Raw genomic sequence first — 26,072 nt, forward strand, 5'->3', positions numbered from 1 at the left:
ATGTTGTGTTCATCCAGCTCTACTCGTTATCTCAGATTTTCCAGCATCTGCAGTTCCTACTATCTCTGGTTAACTAATGTTCTTTAGTGAACAAAATCTGCCATCCTTATGTGGTCTGCCCTATATGCAACTCTAGAAAACTTAAGAAAACACGCAAATATGTTGGTGGCAACTCAGAGAAGGGTTATGGATTGATACCTGAAATGACTGGGTTATCTTCGGTGGAAATGTCGTGCAATACTCGGCTTGTTTTGAAGAGTGAAGAATGATTGATTAATCATTGATGTATATGTAATTGATGTACAATATTCAAAACAGTCCTGACAAAATGAATGTAGAAAAGATACTTCGTCTTGTGGATGAACCCAGAACTAGGGACACTGTTATAAATTAGGAGCCATCCTTTTAAAACAGAGATGAGGTAAATTATTTTCTTTGAGAGATGTGTGACTTTGGAACTTGGCCTCAAAGGCTGTGGAGGCAGATCATTGAATATTTTTAAGCAGAGATGAACAAGATCCAGAATGTTATCATAATAGATCGGAATGTGGAATTTGACATGCATACAGATCATCTGATCTTACTAAATGTCAGCTGGCTCGAGGGTACAAACGGCTTCCTTCTGCTCTTAATTCATATACAATATATACATGTATGTTTATACACTTGTTATTGCGTCCAGGACAAAACACAACACGTCTTATGAAAAGTTGCTGAAACCTGCTTATTTAAGCTAAACAATGTGATCACATACTTAGGTACAAGAAATGTGAATGTTCCTGTCAGTATGCACATCATCAACACCTTTTATTCTTCCATCCTTTGAAGATCCTAAATAAAGTTGGTAAAGAGTTATATATGCATCATCATACTGATTAGTTCAGTGTGTTCTAAAGTTTGGAGATTTTCTCTGCAAGAAGATGAAATGAGTGGCTACTCTGTATGTTCTTTTGGTCTCGGCAGCAGTAAAGGAGATAAGTGAATGCCCTAAAACGATAATGTGTCTATGAATACTATGGTAATAACTACATTTACACATCTCTACTTTCTGTATTTCTTCTTTATTCCTTGTTGTCCCATTATCAAGTCATTAGTGGTTTATGTCACAAATTGATAGAATATTTAACATACTAGAATTAAGCTAAATATGCTATTCATTCACGTAAACATTTGCAGTATTGTAATCTTCACATATCACATAGGAATGCCTCCCATATCTGATGTCTTTGTTGATTTGTTAATTGAGTTGGCTCTTTGTTTCACACAGGACAGCCTGGCATAAAATCCATGTCCACTTGTTCAGCCCTTTTAGTGAACCTGCCTTTCTGTCAGTATCCTCAATTTGTTGCTGAAATCAAAAGCTGGATTTGAGTTGTTTCATCAGGTAAATGTTTGTTTATCATTTGCTTATCATTGAGGGCACATTCCCATTAGTTAATAAAGTGTGAAGCTGGATGAACACAGCAGGCCAAGCAGCATCTCAGGAGCACAAAAGCTGACATTTCGGGCCTAGACCCTTCATCAGAGAGGGGGATGGGGTGAGGGTTCTGGAATAAACAGGGAGAGAGGGGAAGGCGGAGCGAAGATGGAGAGAAAAGAAGATAGGTGGAGAGAAGAGTATAGGTGGGGAGGGGATATGTCAGTCCAGGGAAGACGGACAGGTCAAGGAGGTGGGATGAGGTTAGTAGGTAGGAAATGGAGGTGCACCTTGGGGTGGGTGGAAGGAAGAACAGGTTAGGGAGGCAGAGACAGGCTGGGCTGGTCTCTGCCTCCCTAAACTGTTTTTCCTCTCACCCATCCCTTCCTTTATCTTTAAAGTTGAGCACACAATAGCATAAAGGAGGTGCAAATAAAACGTGATGTCTGAAATCATTGAGTGAAGAACCATGAATCAAAAACCACTACATATTGTACTGAAAAACAAACCACATGGAGTGGGATTACCAGATTCTTCATGTGAGAGTTTACAGGACTTTATTTTTCCAAGGGTAGGAAACAGATTTCAGGGCAGTTTCGATATTATCTCTGGTATCGCTCTATGGGATTTTCACATGGGAGCTCTTGTAGTATAGACAGCAGAAAGCTTCTCCCATCTTCAGATGAGCAGTGAATTTAGGAATAAGAGCAAGGGTGTTTCATGGCCCAAAGAGCTCCCTTCAACTTTATAAGTTAACTATAGTGCCAGCAGGTGCTGGAGGAGGCTGCTTAGGCTACCTAGGATTATATGGACTGGTGCAGTAAATTCAATAGCTGAATTCAGAACTTTTGTTGTATTTCCTATTGATGCCAAACAGGAGACTGATGGATGTTAGATCATCGAGTCATAGAGGTCTATTGAACAGAAAACAGCCTTTTCAGCTCATTGAGGGGTCAAAAATAACCACCTAACTATTCTAACCACATTTTCCAATACTTGGCCGATTGCCTTACAGACCTTGATATCATGTGCACTTTTGAATACTTCTTAAATGTTATGAGGGTTTCTGCCTAACTAGATCAAAACTAGACTAAATATTATGTCCAAGAAATGTCATACACAAAACGCTATAGCAAGGAACTAAAAGGTAACAATACAGAAACAAGGCTAGCAATTCGCTTTAAGGCACCATTTTGACCAAACTTGCCAAAACCCGCGCTGAAGGGCTCCGATAGGGCATGCGCATTGGCGCAGCACGTTCGGCGTCGCCGCCACTGCGCCTGCGCGGGCGGCCGGCTTGCGTGTGTGGAAACTGTCATAAAGCAGCGTCCGGGCCTCGGGCGGTAGCAATGGACGATGAAGAGGAGACCTACCGGCTGTGGAAGATCCGCAAAACTATTATGCAGGTGGGCCTTGAGCAGATTTATCTCATGTCCCCTCCAATCCACCAAGCTCCTATTCTCTCCATCCCCCCTCACACCCGCGCCTCCTTATTTGCTTCCTCCCGTCACCATCCCCTTATCCCCACGCCATCTTCACTCCCTCCCCCAAGTGAGGACAAGAATGTGGTATCAAGAAGCCTTTGCAAAACTGGGCTTTATTCGGAGTGGAGAGAAAGCTGTGATGGCTGAAGTCGTGCCTGGCTTCTAGCAAGATGGTTGTGGTTGTTAGTCATTGTAGCTTCACGACGAGCACTATAGCAGTTCATCAGGTGTGTTTGCGAATTGACCCGTTCAGAAATGTTACGCACACCCAGAGCAAGTAAGGACTTGAACCTGGCTGTCCTAGCTCTGAGGTAGGGGCATTACTACTGCTGCAAATTCCTCTTGTTTGTTCGTCAGGAAAGATATATTTAATCACCTGTCCATTTCCCATCTCTAGAGCTGGTCGAACCCAGGCTTTCTGGCTCAGTAGTAGAAACACAACCACTTTGCACTAAAAGAATCAGCAGTTTATCAGAGGAGTGACCTGTGTTCAGCCATCTTCAGCTGCTTCCATTCATCAATGAACCTGAGAGTGTTGTTCCCAATTTTGACTTGAAACAGGCATAAGCCATGCCCATGAGATAATGGGAACTGCAGATGCTGGAGAATCTGAGATAACAAAGTGAGGAACTGCATGAGCACAGCCGGCCAAGCAGCATCTTAGGAGCGCAAACAAATATCCATTTTAAGCCCACTAACTCCCACAGCTACCTGGAATACACCTCCTCCCACTCACCTTCCTGCATAAATTCCATCCCCTATTCCCAATTCCTTTGCTTCTGTCGCATCTGCTCCCAGGATGAGGCATCCACTCCTGTACATCTCAGATGTCCTCGTTTTTCAAGACCACAAACCCCCATGGCCACAATGGTCGAGAACACCCTCGACCGTGTTTCCTGCATTTCCGGCAACTCATTCCTTGCAACCCGTCCCCACAATAACTGCTAAAAGAGAATTCCCCCCTCATCCTCACATACCACCCCACCAACCTCCGGATCCAACGCATCATCTTCTGACACTTCTGCAATCTGACCCCACCACCAAAGACATTTTTCCATCCCCACCCTTGTCTGCTTTCCAGAAGGACCACTCTCTCCATGACTCCCTTGTCTGCTCCACACTCCCCTCCAATCCCACCACACCCAGCACTTTCCCCTGCAACAGCAGGAAGTGCTACATCTGCCAATGTGGTATACTGCATCTGCTGTACCCATTGTGGCCTCCTACATTGGGGAAACCAAGCGGAGGCTTGGGGACCGCTTTGCAGAACACGTATGCTCGGTTCGCAGTAAACAACTATAGCAGTTCATCAGGTGTGTTTGCGAATTGACCCGTTCAGAAACGTTACACACACCCAGAGCAAGTAAGGACTTGAACCTGGCTGTCCTAGCTCAGAGGTAGGGACATTACTACTGCTGCAAATTCCTCTTGTTTGTTCATTCATCCATTTCAACTCCCCCTCCCATTCCTCAGACGACATGTCCACCCTGGGCCTCCTGCAGTGCCACCTGAAGGTTGCAGGAATAGCAGCTCATATTCTGCTTGGGAACCCTGCAGCCCAATGTTTTCAATGTGGATTTCAAAAGCTTCAAAATCCAGCTTTCCCCCCCCATCCCAAAACCAGCCCAGCTCATCCCCGCCTCTCTAACATGTTCTTCCTCTCACCTATCCCCTCCTCCCACCGCAAGCCGCACCTCCATTTCCTGCCTACTAACCTCATCATCTCCCCCACCCCCCCCAACCTGTCTGTCCTCCCTGGATTGACCTATCCCCTCCCTCCCCACCTACACTCACCTCTACTGGCTCCATCCCTGCCTCTTTAACTTATCTGTCTCCTCTCCACCTATCTTCTCCTCTATCCATCTTGGATCAGCCTCCCCCCTCCCCCTTTTCTGATGAAGGGTCTAGGCCTGAAATGCCAGCTTTTGTGCTTCTAAGATGCTGCTTGGCCTGCTGTGTTCATCCAACTCCGCACTTTGTTATCATAGACTAGGTCCATGTTCTTTGTACCTGTATAAAATATGTAGCTTGAATTGAATTGTCTTTATTGTTGTGTACTTGAATGAGTACAGTGAAAAGTTTATGGTTACTGCATTACAATGCCATTTTAGGTACAAAGGTAATAAAGTATGGGGCTGGATGAACACAGCAGGCCAGGCAGCATCTTAGGAGCACAAAAGCTGATGTTATGGGCCTAGACCCTTCATCAGAAAAGGTACAAAGATACCAGCTACTTTAAAATCAAATCTTAGGAAACAAAAAAAATCATGTTAGGAAAGTAAAGAAATGAATAGTCCAGCATTTTTGGTCATTGGAATAAATTAGGAAAATAAGTAAAAAGCTCACGATCAGTCGTTCTGGCCCAGTCCATGCTGGCACCAAGCCTCCAGGGAGACCTCCACTGCCTTGTTGCCACTTGTGCTAGATTCACCAACATATGAGTTGCTCCACTTCAGGAGCCATTTCTTCCCCGCTGGGCCCTCTTCTCTGATGCTGTTGTGAACCCACACTTTCCCCCACAACCAGGAGACCCTAGCTTTGCTGCCAGGCCACAAGCCCCACTTTAGCTACAGACATTGGCTTTCTGGTGCTGCAGTCCAGTACATGTACATGTGCTGTGCTGAACCTGAATGGTCTTAACTTGGTTGCCAGTCTAGTTTCTCTCTTTTAGGATTATCCACCAAATTTGTCAACTTAAGAATTGCATCTAACATTACCCTATTGAGTTTTGCATGTTGGGTACAGTCAGTACCTTGTTTGTTGCAAATAGCTCAGGTGAAAAGCTATTTGAAATAATCTGTCAATCTTTGGGGTATGCCCTGGAAGCTACACATTAATACACAGGGCTCTGCTGTTTGTACACAGAAGTTATATATGAAATGTTGCTGTTTAAATTGAACACAGTCAGTTACAGCTGTGGGCTAGGTGGCAGCAAAATCAGTCAACTGCCTGCTTCAAAATTTATGTCTGGCTCGGCTGTTAACTGTGAATCAACGTTGAGGGCATCACAAACAGCATCTACATTCGCTTCTGCCCGGACGGCAATACCTTCGATCTGTGCCGCTTTCTCACTCGCACGAAGACAACACAGGAGCCCATCATGGAGCTGTTGTATGCGGACAACTGCGCCCTACTCTTGCACACAGAAGATGCGCTACAGACTGCAGTGACGCGCTTCTCCGAAGCTGCAAAGGCTTTCGGGCTAATGATCAGTCTGAAGAAGACGGAGATCCTGTACCAGAAGCCACCATGCAGCACATACAACCCACCTCGAATCTCGATCGACGGCCACCCCCTCAACATGGTGGAACGTTTCATGTACCTGGGAAGCATAACCTCTGACGATGTGACAGTCACCAGAGATGTCTACAATCGCCGTGCAAAAGCAAGTAGCGCCTTCGGGCGACTGCAGAAGCGTGTATGGGGAAACCACTAGAAAATCATGTCGACGAAAATCCAGGTTTACAAGGCCGCGGTCATCACCACACTGCTCTAGGGCTCCGAGACCTTTTGTATCGGAAACAGATGCGGCTGCTGGAACGATTCCACCAACGTTGCCTGCGCTCTATATTGGGCATCACCTGGCAGGACCGCGTCTCTAACAACAAAGTGCTGGAAAAGGCCTGGCTCCCCAGCATCGAAGCAACCCTTCTCCTGAAGCTACTTCACTGGTTGTGTCACGTATCATGGATGGACAACACCAGAATACCCAAGACAGTGTTCTTTGGGGAACTCTGCGTCGGCAAAAGAAACCGCAGTGTCCCGCGCAAGCACTACAAAAACCAACTGAAGCAACAGCTGTCTCAGGCCGGCATTGCCTCAATGGAATGGCAAAAGCTGGCCTCTGAGAGGGACGCATGGCAGAAGAAAACTATGACGGCGACGGAGCAGTTCGAATGTTCGAGGAGAGCAGCTGCAGAGGACAGACGGAAACGCAGGAAGGAGCCCTCATCTCAAGCCCTGCTGTCCGGAGCATTCCCCTGCCCGCGTTGCCCCAGGATCTGCAGGTCCAGAATAGGACTCTACAGCCACCAACTGTTGTGCCAACGAAATCGCTGATGAATCTCTTCCCAACTGATCTTCGCAAGCTAAGAATCTGCCTGATGATGATGCATTCTCTGTGGCAATGCCATTACCAATTGGATCTCTTGCCAACCATTTTGGCATTCTCTTTCTTCCTGCAGTTTTAAAATTAACTTATCCTTTGAGTTTGTAGCATTATGAAATGCACTGATGAGCTCAAATTCAAAAGCATTAACAAAATTTGAGTGCTTTCTTTCTGCATGTTTTAAATTATTGGTTTTAAACTGGAACATAACTTGCCTGCCAGCAGTGTCTTTTGAGAGAGAGATCTACATTTTGGTGACAGCTAAATCATCCTTTGGCTGCAGTGGAATTCTGAATTTACCTATTTGGGGTTGAATCATTTTTCGCATGTTTTACACTTATTTTTCCTTGATCAGTATAATTTCTGAATAGAAAACTGACAACTGGAGAAAAGTATTTAAAGAAATGTTTATCCTTTTATAATTCACAGCTTTGTCATGATCGTGGATACTTGGTGACACAAGATGAATTGGATCAGACGCTAGAAGAATTTAGAGGTCAATTTGGAGACAAGCCAAGTGAAGGGCGGCCACGGCGTTCAGACCTGACTGTGCTTGTTGCTCATAATGATGACCCCACTGATCAGATGTTTGTTTTCTTTCCAGGTATTCAAGTTAAATTATGTGGGTTTTTTTCTTCTGCATTTTAGGTTTGAATCACTTGTAATCCATCTTTCCACCACCAATCAGCACCATTACCAGTGACTGGTAGTCAGGAGGAACATCATCATTACCACATGGACATGAGATGAAAGTCTTGTGGTGCAAGTCTTGTGATTGTCTCTGTTTGGGCCTGAAGGCTTGGGTTCAAGTTCCAAACCTACTCAGGAGTGTGACATAATGTCTGTAAACAAGGTGATTAGAAAATGGGTACCTATTGATGCCGATGTCTGTCTAGATTTAAGCAACTGGGGCCAAATGTGAGAAGGATCATCTCCACTTACCATATATGGTACCTTTCATCCTTCTATGGTAGTGGTTAACTATAAATACCATATCTTTTCCTGGAACTGCATACATAGAGTTTGAGGTCTGTTCTTCTGATATAAACAGCACTTCCAACTTCTCTCCCACTATACATACTGCTGTAAATTGATTACTAGACATAATGATAAGAAATGACCAGCAAGCCTATTGACTTATTTAATTGGTGGGGCAGTATGTTTCTTCAATTGACTCTATTCAACAATGAATATTCAGTAGTGACAACTTGATTCCTGTTAACATTCCTCATTTGTGTACTTGAAAAGAAAAAGTGCCCTAATGACACTTATAATATCTTGAAGAAAGAGTCATATCTGACTTGAAATGTTAGCTGTGTTTCTCTGTCTACAGATGTTGCCAGACCAATTGTCTGGGCCTTCAGCATTTTCTGTTTTATATATACCATGTGGTATTTCTTGGTCTAGTCAATGAAAACAGTAAACTTGCTTTTTTTTTTGAAATGTTTTTTTTCCCCTATGAACAGTCTAGATTTGTTTGAAACTGATATTAAAAAATGTTCCTTTGTCAGAGGAGCCAAAAGTTGGGATCAAAACCATTAAAATGTATTGTCAACGCATGCAGGAAGAAAATATTACCAGAGCCATCATCGTGGTACAACAAGGGATGACCCCATCTGCAAAGCAGGTATAAAGTGGAAATTTAATTATTACAAAAATTTCTTCAAGCTTTTCTTTTGCCTGCTGTTCCATTTCTGTTATGTACAAATGTACAAATAAGGTAGTGGAGAAAAATAAACTAAATTATGTGGGTATATTAAAACAGGAAATCTCACTGATGTGAAATTAGGTAGTATAAGCAATTCTCAAGGCAATGAGGTCAAATTTCTTGCCTGCCTAGTCCTTTCTCCCTTTAAGACAGTAGTAGGACAGATGAAATTCATACCATGAAATATTGTGGTTGTTGTAATATACTATTCATGAATGCTACAAACCAGTGTGTGTCTGAGGTTAAGGTGTATCAGAGGCGTACCATATGATGCTTAGAGAAAAATTGTTTTTGCTGTTTGACGAATCAAGGACAAGGGAGTGCAAGTCTATATATTTCTAGACATTCATAGTGAAATTACAAAATGCTTCCACATGTAAAAGATAGCAGTTTGTGCATTTTCCACAAGATGCACTTGAAGTTACATTAAGTTGTTAACTTGACAACGGAAGGGTGATAGGTTTTAATTAACAGACTTTAAGATGGAGTTATATAGGTTTTGACATTACTCTTTTTTTGCAATGATTGAAAGGGCTTGAAGGACTAAATGGCCTATTCATTTTTATAGCCTTTCCTTTGCTTTTACTGGAAAAGCGGAAAGAAAAAATTTGGTATCTTCAAATTTACTATGTTTACTGTTGCTCAAGTATTAGTTTTGGATGCCTTTTACATGATTGTGCGATATTTTGGAAACATCTTGGAAAGCAAGAGAAGCACTTTGCTCACGGGGGAGGAATGTTCTGTCAGCTTCTGAATCTCAGTGACTAGAAGAGAAATGAAGTACACTGAGCAAAATATCCATGTTCTTGACAGTAAAATGAACATAATTTTTCTTAACTGATAAAGGGATTATTTCTTTTTTCTCTCTCTCTCTCTCTCCTTTTCTCCAGTCTCTAGTTGACATGGCTCCTAAGTATATCCTTGAGCAATTCCTGCAGCAAGAACTCCTAATTAACATTACAGAACATGAAGTAAGTTTTCCCCCTGCAAGACTTTCTTGAAATAGATTATTGGCTTGACAGGGGACATTGGCCAAGTGAAATCACTGAGTTGTTAGTCCAGCGACCCAGGTAATGTTCTGGGGACCGGGGTTTGAACCCTACCACAGCAGATGGTGAAAATTGAATCAAATCTTATCCAACTCACTGTACAGAAAAATTTAAATGTATGCTATGGGTCATAGTGTAATCTTTGTCATTAACTTGGTTTTGTTAATCAGGACTACTTGTGGGTTTCAAAAAAAATGTTATCCAGCAGAATTCTGTTCTTAAATAAACTAAATTGCTCAGCAGGTTTTGTTTCTTTTTCGTATCCTGCACAGGTATTCTACATACCATGTGCATAACCCCTGATGTAACTTCTTAACAAATGATAACTTGCATGAAAATAGTTTTTTCAGGTTTTTTTACCTGCGCTGATTTCTTTAATTGTTTAAAATCAGTTGCTGTATCATTAGGAGAATGTGAAAGTAATTCATAATTAAGTATGCACTGGGAAAAATTGAATTTCTTTTACAATCAAAATGTATAAACTATCAGGCTATCTAAAGGAGATCTTGTTTTCTGTAAACAAATTGAATGTAATTATGTTCTTTTAGCTTGTTCCAGAGCACATAGTCATGACCAAGGAGGAAGTTACAGAGCTGCTGGCACGATAGTATCCTTTTGTGTTATGTTGAAAGCATTTAATTTCAAATGATGGCAATTTTATCTTTTGGATTTATTAGAATTGTGCTTTTCTATAGATTACATTGGTTACATTGCTAAAGTACACATCTCAAAGCTAACTTTGACAATGTATTAACCGAATTTTGGGATTCCTCATGGGTGTTTTCAAGTCCTAATTTAACATTAAGTTTTACCATGTAGGATTGTTCTTCATGCTTCCCTTTAACTTCTCTGCGGTATTTATTTTGTATTCTTCCTCTTGCAAATCTACAGTTTCTCAATGCACTGTTTCCAAAGCATAGAATGTACAAGTTCCTTTTCATTGGGACAGTTTCACCTTGCTTAACCTGGCTATAAAGAGCAACACCAATTTTTTTTGAATTTACAGTTTAGGATTGTAGATGTAGGATCTCCTTCCAAAGATGATTTTTCATTTCAGTTGGTTCCTTTCTGCTACTTTTGACCAAATTTTTAAAAAATTCTTATCAAGCGATGTCACCCTTGAGCACACGCATTAGTGAAACTTTATGACCACATAGGAAAAGCAAGTGTTTTCTCATTTCATTTCCACGTAGTCTGCAAGCAGTAATCACAGATTGTTAACTTTGGATTCACTATTTTCTTTTTTACAAGTTCAACAAATCTCAAGTCGCTTCTTACATTCCTGCTATCCCAACAGAAATGAGTTTACTCACTACAAACTGAATCGCACCTTAGATTTTCTTTGTCTTGAGTGGTCAACTGTTTCTTTCTCTTCCCCCTCCCCTCTTCCTCCCTGCCTCTCTTCCTGCTGCCTGTTCTCTAAGCAGTTCACATTCTTAAGTACAGTTAGTGCAGACTTTGTTAGCTCACCTTTTTAGGTTGTTACAATTTAATATCATTTGTAATAGAACTGATTTTGGTATGATGTACATTGCTCTAGATTTGCATGGGATATGATGTAGGATTCTGTGAACCATTGGCACCATGTTGGAGCAACTGCTTTTGTTATATTTTTCAACATTATGGATTAATTAACTCTAGGGCCCTGCAATTTCAAAGGTGTTCTAACTCCATAAATTTCCTGCCCCTTGCTGCTTGTCTACCAAACCCACACTCAGCAAGAGTTTGGGACAGGGAATGTACCAGTGGGATGGTGGCAGGGGTAATAAGTTTGAGTTTGTTTAAATCTTATTTAATTTACATAGAGCACTGTTAAAATACTGATTTTATTTATTTTTTTAAACCCTTGAAGCGTACTGTTTTATAATCAGTAAAGGCCCTGCTAAGCCTATCCAAAGCTTTTATTTTGCTTACAATTGGAAAATCTGTAATCAGCTTAAGAGTACACCGTGAAATAAACAGTCAGGAATACAGCTACAACATTAAACAAGAAATTACAATGAGGATTGAACAGTCTGCATTATGCAAGACCTGTATCTTGTCCATTCATTTACTGAATGCCAGAATTGCTTGTGAATTTGCAACTTGAGGGTTATCTTAACACCAATGCTAATTGATTTCACGAAATTGAAACATCTCAAAATTTTGTTCCCTATATTCTATATCACATCAGCTGTGGAACTCTCCTGTTTGTGTCATTTTGTTTCCAATCTCCAAGTCCAAAATGCTTGTACTTGTTTGCAAGTCTGTTCACTACCTTCCTGCCTGTCCCTGAAAATTACTTCAGTACTGTTATGACCAGTCCTGGTCCGTCCATCCCCTCGATTGGTCACAAGATTAATCTTGATTATCCCTTTATGGGTTCATTTCTCCCAGACCAAATTAATTTATCTTTTTAAAAGCAGCCAGTTTAATCAGGCTTTCTTGAATTGACAAATGAGTGCGTTTTAGTTACTAAATGAGAGAAGAAATAAACAGCACATCACATGTATGTATTACAGATTAGAAAGAGTCCGAAGAGCTTTTTCTTTATTAAAGATTGTATGAATTAATCTGAAGAGTAGGCAAAAAGACTGTGCTAGTGTTATTTTGGGTGACATTAGCTCAATCAATATTGATATGTGAGCAGTTGATTTCAAGGTGCTCATCAGCTGAAATGCCTTTGACCGGCTTCCTTTTACTTTTGGTTTTGTTTTCTTTCTGATTCCCAGTTTTTTTTTTTAAAAAAAAGGCTTTCCTGTATAAAAGATGACTAGGGGTTTTCTCTGCTGTGACTCACTGCACACACCTTCATCCACTAGTGGACAGATCATGGTTGAAACTGGCTTTTAATCCCTGCTCTTGCGTACTGTTGCAAAGGGGCAAGCTCAACCATGTCTCTCACCCAGACTTTTCTCCCATGTTGCTCACGGTCTTTGCAGGACTTTACACTTCAGTTGGCGTTACACTTCCCTCTTTTTGAGTCTTCCTTGGTACATTTTTGATGTGACATCCATGGTCCCCCTCCAGGTAGGAGAGCACTCTTTCAGGCCTTTCAGACATTGACAAAATTGCTTAGATCTTATAATCTCAAATGTAATCCGTTCTTTTGGATGTCCTTTTTTTCATTTTCTTAAAAAAATTAACTAAAAGTTGGCTGTAGGTGATACAGAATTATGATGTGTGGCCATGATTGAACACATGCGCACACATTCCCTGTACCACTCCAGTGGCATCCTTTGCACATTCCTATCCTGAAGATACAGTACAAAGAGCAGAGTCTTCAGCTATCTTGACTGTATGTTTAAGACTCTCTCCTTGAATCTCTGCCGGTTGTCTCCCCCACCAATTTCAAAAGCTGCCTTGTCACCTAATTCTTGAATTTTGTTTGCTATCATCTCTTATCCAATTTCCACCATTACTCTTTAAACTTTGTCTCAAATTCATTTACAGTAAGCAGTTTGGAACACTTTTTGCCCTTTACCATAATTTGATATCAGTTTTCAGGTTTCTCATTTCTATAGCAGGACTTTTTTAAGTGAGGCAGTTGGCTGGATATTAAATCAACTTTTTGATTGTACTAAATACTGTTTGTATGTTTAACGTGACCAAGAAAAATAATTTAAGTAATAAAAGTAGGCCAGTTAACAGAAAATAAGTGACTATCTCTGCATTTTGCTGGGTAACCATTATTTGCTTTAAGTATGCTTACCAGCAAGTTAAAGGAGAGCCAGTTGCCAAGAATACAAGCAGGTGATCCTGTGGCGCGATACTTTGGATTGAAAAGAGGACAGGTTTGTTGCTGTTTATTGATTCAAAATTTGTGCCAGAGCTTCATTACTACTGGTATAAGACATTAAAATGGGACTCCAGTTTTTTAAAAAATTCCTGTCTTTTATAGGTGGTTAAGATTATTAGACCTAGTGAAACTGCAGGAAGGTACATTACCTACAGACTTGTGCAGTGAAATACAATGTAAGTATGTGTAAAATGTTTTTGACAAATATATATACTCATCAGTTTCCTCCTGCTTGTTTCCCATTTGCAACCAATATTTATAATAGGGCGTAAATGCATAACTGTATTCACTCCATCACATAAGCTGCCTGTTACATGTCTTTAACTTCTATCTCAGATAATCACTAAAACACACACTCGTATCTTTATTATCACTTCCCAGATTTGCCTGTTAAAGTAACTTGCTGGCCATTATTGATCTCTTTAAAATTTTAAATATGAGGAGAGGAGCAGGCAATTTGGCCCATCGAGCCAGCTCTGCCATTCAATATGGTAATATGACTTTAATCTTGGCTTCAACTTCCCTTTTTCCTGTGTGCATTTTGTAACCTTTCAACCTATTATTAATTAAAAATCTATTTATCATTAAATTCATTTGGTGGTCTGACATCCCTTGCACTGTGGGTAATGAATTCTATAAATTATTAAACCTTTACAGAAAGTAATTCCTCCTTTTATTTCAAATCTGCTACCCCCTTATTGTAAAACTGACTGCCATTCTAGATTGCTCCGTGAGGGCAATCTCCATTCTATGTCTACTGTATCAGTCACCTTTTTTAATACTTTATTATATACCTTAAATAGATCTCCTCTCATTGTTAACTTTTAATATCACTTCAGAAGACAAACCCCTCCTCTCTGGAATCAAGCTAGAGAACCTCGTCTGAACTGCCTCTGATGCAACCACTACTTTGTTCAAGTAAAAGGGACAGAACTATGCAATTCTCCAGCTCATCCAAGCTCTGCAGCCTATATTCTATCATACACCAGGCTAATCTAAAACAATAAAAACAATTCACAAATTAACAACAAACTATGGATGCTGGAAATCAGTGACAAAATCAGATATTGTTGGAAAAACTCAGCAGTTCCAGTAGCACTTACGGAGGGAAAGGAGACCTAATGTTTTGGGCCCAGTGATCAGTTCCAGCAATTTGTTTTTTTAATTCAAAATAATTCAGGACTAACTTTGTAAGACCTTCTCCAGGTTTGCGGAGCTTGTTTCACCATTCAGTGATGGCTGCTCCTCTACCTTCCCTCCACTTTCCTGACTTTTATTCTCTGAATTCAAAATCTTTCTATCTCCGAATTTATTAGAATTCACTTGATGGTGAAGCACTGTCAACTATGGTGTAGCTGTGAGGCTCAGTACCCTGTGAGTGAAAACATCTCAACTCCATCTTAAATAACCAAGCCCTTAACCTCTTCTTAAATAAAAACATAAGCCATTGTACTCAAACTTTTATCTTGCATTCTTCATGGGTACTTCCATTTAGTATGGAGCAAAGGCTTAGTATTCCCTGTGCTAAATGGAAATTACTGTGTATGACCTAACTTTAGAATTTGTCTTTCTTTGAGTTCTGTTATGTTCAACTATAACATCAAAGTTTCAGCATATCCTATGGCTAAGTAGGGTACAAAGCTCCTCTATCATCTTAAAATTGGAAAAACTGACTTCTCATGGAATGTAATTTTAAGTACGTATATGTTTTCCTATAATGTGATGAACAAGTTCAGATGGCTGAATAAATTTCTCTTTGACTTCTAAGGTTGCCCATGACTGTTTAACTTTTCAAAGTGCTATTTTATTTTAATTACACATGGTAAAAGGCAAAGCAAAACCAAGCCAACTAGTTCTTGTTGATCAAAAATCAAGGCATTTTACTGTATACTCACTTGGTTAAAACTATCAGCTTGATAAAAATGTCTTGAATCCCTGTCACAGAATATCCACTAATATGCAAGCAAACAGACCAAGTTAGAGCGATGGGAAGTTGAAATTTTGATTTGAATTTCTGGTGAAGCAGGAACCAAGCTTGATCTTCTGAAGGAGATTTCTCAAATTGAAATTTCAGTGTCACTGTGATGCCTTTGATGGATCTGAGCTCAAAAGACTCGAAAGAGGAATGCAGTGGTTTCATTTTGAAAGCTTTATTGATACTGCTCTTTTTTTAAAACAAACACAAACTTATTAGTTATTCCTAAATAGAATTTTGAATATGTCAGCTGGCAATGGTACAGAAATGAGAAAATCCATATTAACTGAAGAATTTAATCTCTTGCTCACTGTCAAGGCTATTGAGATGCCACTGAAAAAAGTTCTTGTGGGACAACCGCTCGTTATCCTTGTTTATTCATGGCAAGTGTGAAATACTGCATAGTCTGTATTAATCTTCATGACACGTGGCAAACTTAAAACTAGTTCAAGTAACAAATATCAAATATAAAGGAAAAACAATAATCTTTCTCTCCTCTCTAGGCATGAAACTGGTATCAAACAGAAGTCAGACATTGAAAACTTGAAGCTCTTGCTGCTTTTTACTGACTCTTGATTTGAGCAAAAGATGGTCATTCAGTTCAAGGTTAACTTTTTTCAAAATAAATTTTTTTTACTTAAAAACAAGTCATTTAAGTGTTATAATTTGCTTTTTAATTTTTTTTTTGAGCAGTAGAAACCTGCCACGTGCACATTTTTCTCCACGGGGCATGGGGTTTTATACAGTGAACAACAAATAATCTGGTGGTTGAGTTCACTGAGATTTGTTGACTGGGTTGACAACTTGAAATGCTCTTGTTATGGAAAATAATTGAGGCAAAGACAACTTTTTAAAATGGAAGTTGAATATCAAACTTTGTATGTTGCTTTTAACATAAACATGACTCAAAATTTCACGAGCACAATCTGAAACTGAAGTTAGCACTTGGGTGGCTGAAGACACATCTGGTAAAGCTAGGTTTAAAGAGTGGAGAGTTCATAAAATACCAAAATTGGAATTTTCTTAAGGTTGTGGGTTTTGAGGAGTTTCAATGAAGCACTTATTTCTGCAAAGAAACAGGGCAGTGGGAAAGGCCAAGGACAATAGGCATAATTTTGAATTGCTGTCAAAGAACTGGCACAGGCACCCTTGTTATATAGGAAATTCTACCATGCTTTGTTAATTCAGTGACATGTAGGATGCATTAACCAATATCCCTTCACAAATGTTAAATTTGAAACTTGCAGCAAACTTATATTGCAGCTTTTAATACATAGCTTGGAGTCAGTGCTGCCCAGGAGGACCCTGGTCCCTCAATTGGCTCCAAGACTAACTTGGAGAATGGGCATGCACTGCACAGATTGGCAAACTAGGATTGTGAAAGCTTTACATAGAACAGCAGCAAGTGTAGGCCATTCAGCCTACAATCTCCTCTTTACAAATCTCGTCTTTAAGTTGTGCCTGTTACTCTTCTCTTCTCTTCCCCAACCAGGGAAAACATCACCATTATACTGGCATCAACCCAATCTGTCCCTGTTATAAGAAAGTAGTTTGTAGGTTTTAGCAAGGTCACCTTTTTCTCCTCCAAGACTGTAGAGAGTATAGGCCCAGTTTGTCCAATCTCTCCTCAGGCATTTAATAGTAACAGGTATAGCTTGTGGTAGGCCGTCGTGGTTTAAGCGAAATGTTTTTTAACTTCAAAAGGGATTTCATTGTTAACTTCAGACTTCTTGTTCACAACCAACCTATTTTCAAGACATTTTTACCTTTTGCTTCTGCCGCAGTCCTCCTGTTCTTGTCCCTGACCTCAATCCATCATTTATCCCTTGCCCATCTGTGTTGGAGTACTGCTGTCACTGACCAGCCTCTGCCACTAGATGGAGTGTAGTCAACTTCATTGTTTATAAATACAGTATGCTTAAAATTGCAATAGCTATACTTTGTATACATTTCAACTTTTTAAGGCTATTTAATTCTGAATGGAAGCACTTAGGAATGTATACCACTTCATCTTAATGTTATAAAGTTTTCTTTTGCCTAACTGTGCAATGCTTATTTTGTATAACATTTTTAGGTCTATGACCTTCATCAGAAAGCTAAATTATTGTAAACTTCAATATAAAGCCTATGTATTGGCAGATTTAACATTTCACTGTTTGGTATTTATATTTAGTGTGTGAGGGAATAAATGCTGCCACATTCTTGTTAGGTGGAATTGACTGCTCCTGACTTGTAAACACTTGCTAATATTCTCCCACTAATATCTACTATGCCTTTGGTACCTTTTTGTCTGTACATACAAAGTGTACATGCCTACATCCTTGGAGCTCTATTATGGTACTGTGTAGTGAGTCCCACTAGGGCATATCTTTGTGTGAGCCTAAACCACTAACAGCCTAGACTAGCACAAAAAGCATGATCATAGAGTCACACAGCAATGGAAACCTGTCCTTCAGTACCCTGTCAACGCTGAACATGATCTCAAACTAAACTAGTCCCTCTTGTCTGCTTCCTAGTCCTCCAAACCTCTCCTCCTCAATACTTGCCTAAGTATCTTTTTTTAAATGTTGTAACTGTTCCTGCATCCACCACTTCCTTAGGAAATTCATTCCACATGTGGACTTTTTTTTTGGTTTTGTTTCTTTTTTATTTCAGATAAAGCACATTTTTCATCTTTTTTCAAATCTCTCTCTTTTCTCACCTTACAATTTTCCCAAGTCTTGAAATCCCCTAATGTCGGGAAAATACATCTACCATTAATTCTATCTATATTCTCCTCATGATTTTACAGACCCTATAAGATCACTTCTCAGCCTCCTATGCTCCAGTTTTTTTTAAAAGAAAAGTCCCAGCCTTTCTTCATAACGCAAACCTTCCATACTCAGCAACATCCTGGTAAATCTCTTGTCAACCCTCTCTAGCTTAATTAATATCATTCCTATAATGGGGTGGCCAGGACTGGAACACACTGCTCCAAAAGAAGCCTCATCAATGTTCTGTACAACCTCAACATGACTTCCCAATTCCTATACTCAAAAGGAATGAACAAATGAAGGCAAGCATACTAAATACCCTTTTTCAACATCCTGTCTACATGGGGTTCTGCTACGAAGTGTATTCTGGCAACGTGAGTTGGCTAAATGCAATTGAATAGGGGAATGTTATTTCTAAAACATTTTTTTTTACTGGCTATAATGTGATTCCATTGAATATGTCAATATCGTGGACTTTGTCAAAGGAGGACTCTTCTGCAATCCTTGCAGATGATGTAAAGGTTCAGAGTAAGTTTTATAAGGTGCTCATTTGAAAAAATAATTGGATTGTATATTGTAAGCCTCAAATATAATATCACAGAACAACTGTCTTATTAGGAAAATGCGAAGTCTTACCTTGAAGAGTTTATGCCGAACATGTTAAATGCAAAGGACCGTAGTTTAAAATAATGAATACTGTTAAAGCATGCACCTTTGTGTAACTTTTTGCCTAGATTTTGTTTCATATAAGAATTTTTGAACTTAACTTGCGTGAATCAGTTTATACCAAAAGTTGTCTGTTACAACCTGTTCTTGTCTAGCACGATTTTGAATACAATATCGCTCTGGTTTATAATGCATTTAAATCTTACGATTAACTTCAATGTCAATGGGCTGCATAAGAAAGAAAGTCAGAATCCTCTGCTTCATATCTGAAAATCTGTCCAGAAGTCTCTGCCAATGGAATTTCGGGTCACGTCAGCAATAGGCTAGGTTGTGATGCAGATTGTTGCAGGTGAATAGATTTTTTTTTAAAGTATCAAGGCTCACACGAGTGACTGGGATGGTGCCTAAACTTTAGGTGAGTGAGGAAGAATTTGAGTTTTTTTTAGTGTTCTTAACCTCACCTTTTTTCTCAGACCCTGTTATTTTTGTACTGTGATTTTTCTATAACATGATGTTACATTCCAGTACAATAATCACATTATTGCAGAACCCCCCCCCCCCCACTCTGTTTGCATCATGTAATTCTTAGAAATTTATGTACCTGAACTCCTGTGTCCCCCTGTTCTGCGGTACCACCCAAGGTCTTGCCATTAATCATGTAAGTCCTGCCCCTGTTTTGTTTTACATTGTATTTTAAAGTTTAATATCCCTTACTGGTTAAGTTATTTCAGGTTTATTTTCTTATCTAAGCTTGAAGTATGATAATGAAGAAGTGAATGATTGGGAATAAGTAAATCTGATTTTTTTTTTTGACTTGTAGCTCCTTTTTTTCTTGTTTGTTTTAAAAAGCCTCTTTCATTGATCTATTTTCTTGTAGAAATTGTCAGGGTTTTTATTTTTTGGGAAAATTTTAAATGAGCAATAAGTATGATGTTTCACGCTCAAAGGGTCTTAAAACATTTAACTTTTTTTTTTCCTCAGTTGCTGCCATTTCCATGGAGATTCTCCAATTTCAGTTTTTAAGTTTAAGAACCTAACATTGAATGAAAGGCTTAAATTTATATGGTAGCTTTTCTTGAGTTTCTTTTCAGATTTAGCAGTACCTGTACAACTTTTTTTTTTGATTTGTTTTTACTCCTGTCAAAATGGTCTATACCATATTGGGTAGATCATCTGCATGTTTGACTGCAGATGCTCAGGAACAGATTCTCATTCAATGACACTTTGTGAACATGCAACTTAGAAGCAAGAGTCAGTCACTTGACGCTACTCACCATTCAATTTGAGCTTTCTGCCTATGCCCAAACAATTCATCCCTTTGCTCATCAAGAATCCATGTACTTCTGCATAGTACCTGATCAGGTGAATCAGTATCAGGCAGTTAACTCTTAAAAGATACAATCTTTGTCATTGCTGATATTGAATCCATCTGCCTTATTTTATTATTGTCTTCAAATCTGGATGCTATTTCCTTGAGCTCTGTATCCAGTGACTGGACTTCGCAAACCACACTTATGCACTACTACCCCGTTTCAGTTAGTCTTGGAAGTTTCATTTTTAACTGAATCATGTTTATTGGTATGAGATTGTGCCTCAGCTAAAGGCTTTTTTTTTTTGACAGTAGCACCTGGAGACTTTCACCCATAACTACTCATGCTGAGAAGTTTCAGGAGCAGATATCACATTTGCTTGTACTGTGGAGAAGCAGACAGTATTGGTTGTATGTGAACCTTTAATGTGTGGATTATGAGTCAAGAGAAGACCTTTTTTCTCGCGCAAGATGAATCCTCACCACAGCTCAACATGTAAGAATGCAACTCCAAAAACACTCGAAGCTTGACACCATCTAGGTCAAAGTAACCTGCTCGCTTGTCATACCATCAGTTTTCAGCGTTCACCCCCTTCACAACTGACATGATGTAGTAGCAGTCTACCATCTACACACTGCACTGCAGTAACTCACCAAGGCTCCTCTGACAGTACTTTCCAAACCTATGACCTCTATCAGTGTGAAAGACAAGAACAGGTGTGTGGGAAACTCAGACACCTGCTGTTGGAAGTGGATTTTACCTTGTTCTCTGTTCCTATCTAACCTTGTGTCCACTTCCCATTTCACCTGGAGACCAAGATGGACTCTGAGCAAGATGTCCATGATGATGCCTTTGCTTTTTAGGAGTCATCAGTAGCAGAGTTGTACTGCACTCATTCTCTTTGTGAAGTGCTCAAAATTTCCAGAATAAATATCTTTAAAATACAGTAGGAGCCTTGACATAGTCTTTCAATCAATTCCAAGTGTCCCTTCAAATGCAACTTTGGTAAAATTGGCCACATTTTTCACTTAACTCTAGACTATCAAATAACATGGCACTATATTTATGGTTTTCACATACTAGGCTATGATCGGTCCTTCAAAGACTGGTACATGTTTATGTACTGTCGCACCCTGCAACTGTTCAAGTAATATAGTTAGAGGTCTATATGCCATGAAACCAGGCCCTTCAGCCCAACTTGCCTGTGCTTCCCAGTTTTCACAATTAAACTAGCCCTACTTGCCTACGTTTGGCCCATATCCTGTATGTATCACATTCATGTACCTGTCTAAATGTTTCTTTAAATATTGTGGCTGAGGACCTGGTGCAGGAGAGAAGGATTCACATTTTTGGATCATTGGAACCTCTTCTAGGGTAGAGGTGACCTTTATAGGAAGGACAGGTTGCATCTGAATTTGAAGGGGTCAGATATACTTGGGGGCGGGGTAGATTTGCTAGAGCTGCTTGGGAGGATTTAAACTAGCATAGGGGATGGGGTGGAACCTAGAGTGATAGTGAGGAAAGAGATCAGTATGAGGTTTTCTGCTTAGTTCCCAACTGTACTGAATTTGGACTGATAAATTAAACTGCACTTACTTCAATGCAAGAGGCCTAATAGGTAAGGCAGGTGAACTCAGGGTGTGGGTGGGAACATGGGAGTGGGATTTGATATCAATTACAGAGACAGAGCTCAGGGATGGACAGGACTGGCAGCTTAATGTTCCAGGATATAGATGCTATAGCAAGAATAGAAAGGGAAGCAAAAGAGGAGGGGTGGGGGGGGTTATAATGTTAAGGATAACATTACTGCTGTACTTATGGGAATACATCAGGGAAATTATTTGGTTGGAATGGAGCAATATGAAAGGGATGATTACCTGATTGGGATTGTACTGTAGACCTCCCCCCACCCCCAACAGTTAGCAGGAAATTGAGAAACAACTTAGTAAGGAGATCACAATAAGAAAAATAGGGTGGTTATGGGTAGGGATTTTAATTTTCCAAACAGACTGGGAGTACCATGATGTTAAGGGTTGCATGGAGAGGAATTTTTGAAGTTTGTACAAAGTTTTCTGATTCAGTATGTGGATGTACCTACTAGAGAAGATGCAAAACGTGACCTCCTCTTGAGAAGTAAGGCTGGGCAGGTGACTGGTGTCAGTGGGGGAGCACTTTGGGGCCAGTGACCATAATTAGTTTTTAAAATCGTGATGGAAAGGGATAGACCAGATCCAAACATTAAAGTTCTATACTGGAGTAGGATTAATTTTGACAGTATGAGGCAAGAACTTTCAAAAGTTGATGTTTGCAGGGAAAGGGACGGCTGGAAAATGGGAAGCATTCAAGAATGGGATAACGAAAGTCTAGAGGCAGTATGTTAGAGTGAAGGGCAAGGCTGGTAGGTGTAGGGAATCCTGGATCAGTAGAGAAATTGAGGTTTTGGTCAAAATAAAAAAGGGAGCATACGTCAGGTATAGACAATCTTGAAAAATCTCCATATTACAGGAGGTGGTGCTGAATGCCTTAAAACACACATTCCTGGGACCAGATCAGGGGAACACTAAAACTCTGGGAAGCAAGGAAAGAGATTGCTGAGCCCTTTGCTGAGATATTTGTATCATTGAAAGCCACAAGTGAGGTACCAGAAGACTGGAGATTGGCTAATGTGTCACTGTTTTCAGAAGATGATAAGGAAAAGCTAGGGAACTGAACCAGTAAACCTGACAGTGGTGAGCAAGTTGTCGGAGGGAATCTTAAGAGACAGGCTTTACGTGTATTTGGAAAGGCAAGAACAGATTAGGAATAGTCCACATGGTTTTGTGCATGGGGAAATTGTCTTACTAACTAGATGAGTTTTTTTTTTGAAGAAGTAATTAAGAGAATTATTGAGGACAGAGTGGTAGATGTGATCCAAATGGACTTCATGCTCTTGGTAGACTAGTTAGCAAGGTTAGATCACATGGAATACTGGGAGAACTAGCTATTTGGAGACAGAACAGGCTCACAGGTAGAAGAGAGAGGGTGGTAGTGGAGGGTTGTTTTTCAGGCTGGAAGCCTGTGACCAGCTGGGTCCGCTGCTTTTTGTTATATAAATTAAATGATCTGGATGTGAACAAAGGAGGTGTGATTAGTAAGTTTGCAGACGACACCAAAATTGGAGGTGTAGTAGACAATGAAGGAAGTTACCATAGAGTACAGTGGGATCTTGATCAGATGGGCCAATAGGCCAAGGAATGGTAGATGGAATTTAATTTAGATAAATGTGCAGTGCAACATTTTGGAAAGGCAGATCAGGGCAGGACTTGTTTAGTTAATGGTAAGGACCCGGAGAGTGTTGCTGAACAAAGGGACCTTGGAGTGCAGGTTCATAATTCCTTGAAAGTAGAGTCGCAGGTAGATAGGAGTGAAGAAGGTGTTTGGTATGCTTGCCTTTATTGGTCAGTGCATTGAATATAGGAGTTGGGAGATCACATTGCGGCTGTACAGGACATTGGTTTGGCCTTTCTTTTTGGAGTATTGCATGCAATTCTGGTCACCCTCCTACAGGAATGATGTTGTGAAACTAGAAAAGGTGCAGAAAAAATTAACAAGGACACTGGCAGGGTTGGATGGTTTGAGCTATGGATAAAGGCTGAATAGACTGGAGCTATTTTCGGTGGAGTGGCGGAGGCTAAGGGGTGACCTTTTATAGAGGTTTATAAAATGAGGGGCACAGATAGGGTAAAAAGGCAAGGTCTTTTACATGGGGTGAGAAAGTCCAAAACTAGAGGACGCAGGTTTAAGGAGAGATGGGAAAGATATAAAAGGGACTTAAGTGGCAACTTTTTTTCACACAAAGGTGTCCGAGGAAGTGGCAGAGGCAAGTACAACTGCAACATTTCAAAGGCATCTGGATGGGTGTATGAATAGGAAGAGTTTAGAGAGATGTAGGCCAAATGCTGGTAATACAGGATATCTGGTTGGCATGGTCGAATTAGACCAAAGGGCCTGTTTCTGTGTTGTACATCTCTTAAGACTCTAAATGACTCACTTCCACCATGACCTCTGGCAGCCCATTCCAAACACTCGCCACTCTCTAAAAATCATAAAGCAGGGAGGCCAGAAAAACGTGCACGATAACTGAAATAAACAGGTCTTCAAAATTGGCAATAAAAAGCAAAGCATTTTGGAAATGCCTGAGCCAAGGCAGACATGAGACAATTCCTTTAAGCATCTAAGCCCAGATTTTTTTTTTTGTAAGCATCTTGACACTGTGGAAATTGATCCTTCAGCCCAACAAGTCCATGCCCACCATCAGAGCATCCCAACCAGACCCAACTCCCAAAAGCCCCCTAATCTAGGTATCCCTGAACACTATAGGCAATTTAGTATGGCCAATCCACCTAGCCTGCACATCTTTGGACTGTGGGAGGAAACCCATGCAGGTATGTGGAGAACATGCAGACACTCACCTGAGGGTGGAATTGAACCAAGGTCCCTGATGCTGTGAGGCTGTAGTGCTAGTCACTGAGCCACTGTGCGACCCCAATTATAATCAGAGAAGCACCAGGCTGCGTTAACAAGTGTGAAAGGATAATTCAACCCTTCCTGACAAACAAACAACACTAGATGTGTGGGGCAGACATGCCTCAGTATGACAAAAGAATACCTATGGTCTGGCATGAAAACAGACTTCCAAGCCCAAGGACAGACACATCAATGGGATTGCTGTTACGCAAGCCATCGAGAGCTGTTAGCAGCATTTCAAGGTGATAAAGCCAATTAATGTGATATCTCTGACTGGTCAAGTCCTTAGAAAGTTCCAGGAGGATATAAGAACCCAATCCAACAAGAGTTGGGAGAAACCCGCTCCTCACCCTACCTACAAGCACACTGGGGGTACAGCAGTGAGTAGGGCAGTTCTCTTTCTGACCAGAAAGAATCAATCCATGAAGAGAGGAACAGGCTGAACAATTTGACAGAAGCTACGAGCATCTCAGAAGTATTTTAAGTTTCTAAAGAATTGGATAGTTAGGGATGTTAAAAATGTAAAGTGTAACTCTTAACCTTTATTGTCTTTAAATAAAATTGTGGCCTGGCTTACTGACTGCTGACTTGTGCTGCATAGTCCTTCCCTGATACATGCTGGTGCCTGGGTAAATTAACATTGTGTATACTGGTTGAGGAGGCTGGAGGGTCTTAGAGACAGCCTGTTCCAGGCAACAGTACTATTTAAAAACAAAAGGAAATAGAATGGATTGTGAGATATCAAATAATATGTAGCAAGCTCAGTTTTGTTGCAAAACAGTATGAAATTTGTACCAATGAATACAGGAAGAATCAAGAAGGAACATGATGTAGAGAAAAAGGGAGATAAATACTTAAAAACAGTTGACACAATTTACTAATGATAATCTGACAGTTGTATGTCAGACCAGCGTTCCAAAATAGTTGGTGGCTGAGTTTGATATTGCATTATTTATGTTAAATAAACAGAAGCTTTTTTTAACTGTTGAAAGAATAACTGCACCACATATTATGATGCTGAAAGCTCAGATTCGAAGAAATATTCCATGATCGATTTTGCGCTTTTACTAATCCATTCCCATGAGGAAGTCTCAGCTTCAATTCCTGTCTTGCTGCGTTCAGACAATTTCAATGTCAAATAGAAAACAACTGCCTATGCTTCCCATTTCTAACCCTTTATTTGATCATTCAGTTGGCTGTGAGGTACTCCATGAAAAGATCCACTGGGACTCACTGTTCATACGCATCCAGTCATGGAGGTGCACAGAATGGAAATAGATCCTTCAGTTGAGCTGATCTACACCAACTAAATATTCCA

At 40.2% G+C, this 26,072-nt stretch overlaps 1 protein-coding gene across 5 annotated transcripts; it reads left to right on the forward strand.

Moving 5' to 3' along the window:
• Positions 1–2,703: 2,703 nt before the first annotated feature.
• Positions 2,704–25,287, forward strand: LOC125465881 (DNA-directed RNA polymerases I, II, and III subunit RPABC1). 5 transcript variants are annotated; one of them, XM_048559828.2, is made up of 8 exons: positions 2,704–2,823; positions 7,439–7,613; positions 8,521–8,636; positions 9,608–9,688; positions 10,315–10,373; positions 13,461–13,539; positions 13,647–13,720; positions 20,560–25,287. In XM_048559828.2, the coding sequence occupies exons 1-7, from the start codon at positions 2,767–2,769 to the stop codon at positions 13,710–13,712; spliced, it is 633 nt and encodes a 210-aa protein (XP_048415785.1). In that variant the 5' UTR covers positions 2,704–2,766; the 3' UTR covers positions 13,713–13,720; positions 20,560–25,287. The 5 variants fall into 5 exon arrangements, with proteins under 5 accessions (XP_048415785.1, XP_048415787.1, XP_048415784.1 ...); XM_048559830.2 differs by having other exon boundaries at positions 20,563–25,287; XM_048559827.2 differs by lacking the exon at positions 20,560–25,287 and adding an exon at positions 16,023–16,166.
• Positions 25,288–26,072: the final 785 nt, after the last annotated feature.

This window comes from Stegostoma tigrinum, chromosome 30 (assembly GCF_030684315.1).
Source record: "Stegostoma tigrinum isolate sSteTig4 chromosome 30, sSteTig4.hap1, whole genome shotgun sequence".
Classification (NCBI taxonomy): Eukaryota; Metazoa; Chordata; class Chondrichthyes; order Orectolobiformes; family Stegostomatidae; genus Stegostoma; species Stegostoma tigrinum.

Excerpts from the sequence above, each read along its gene's own strand:
- LOC125465881 (XM_048559828.2), top strand. The coding sequence starts at position 2,767 with ATGGACGATGAAGAGGAGACCTACCGGCTGTGGAAGATCCGCAAAACT. Across the intron at positions 2,824-7,438 it reads TCCGCAAAACTATTATGCAG|CTTTGTCATGATCGTGGATA; the intron begins GTGGGCCTTGAG and ends TATAATTCACAG. Across the intron at positions 8,637-9,607 it reads TGACCCCATCTGCAAAGCAG|TCTCTAGTTGACATGGCTCC; the intron begins GTATAAAGTGGA and ends CCTTTTCTCCAG.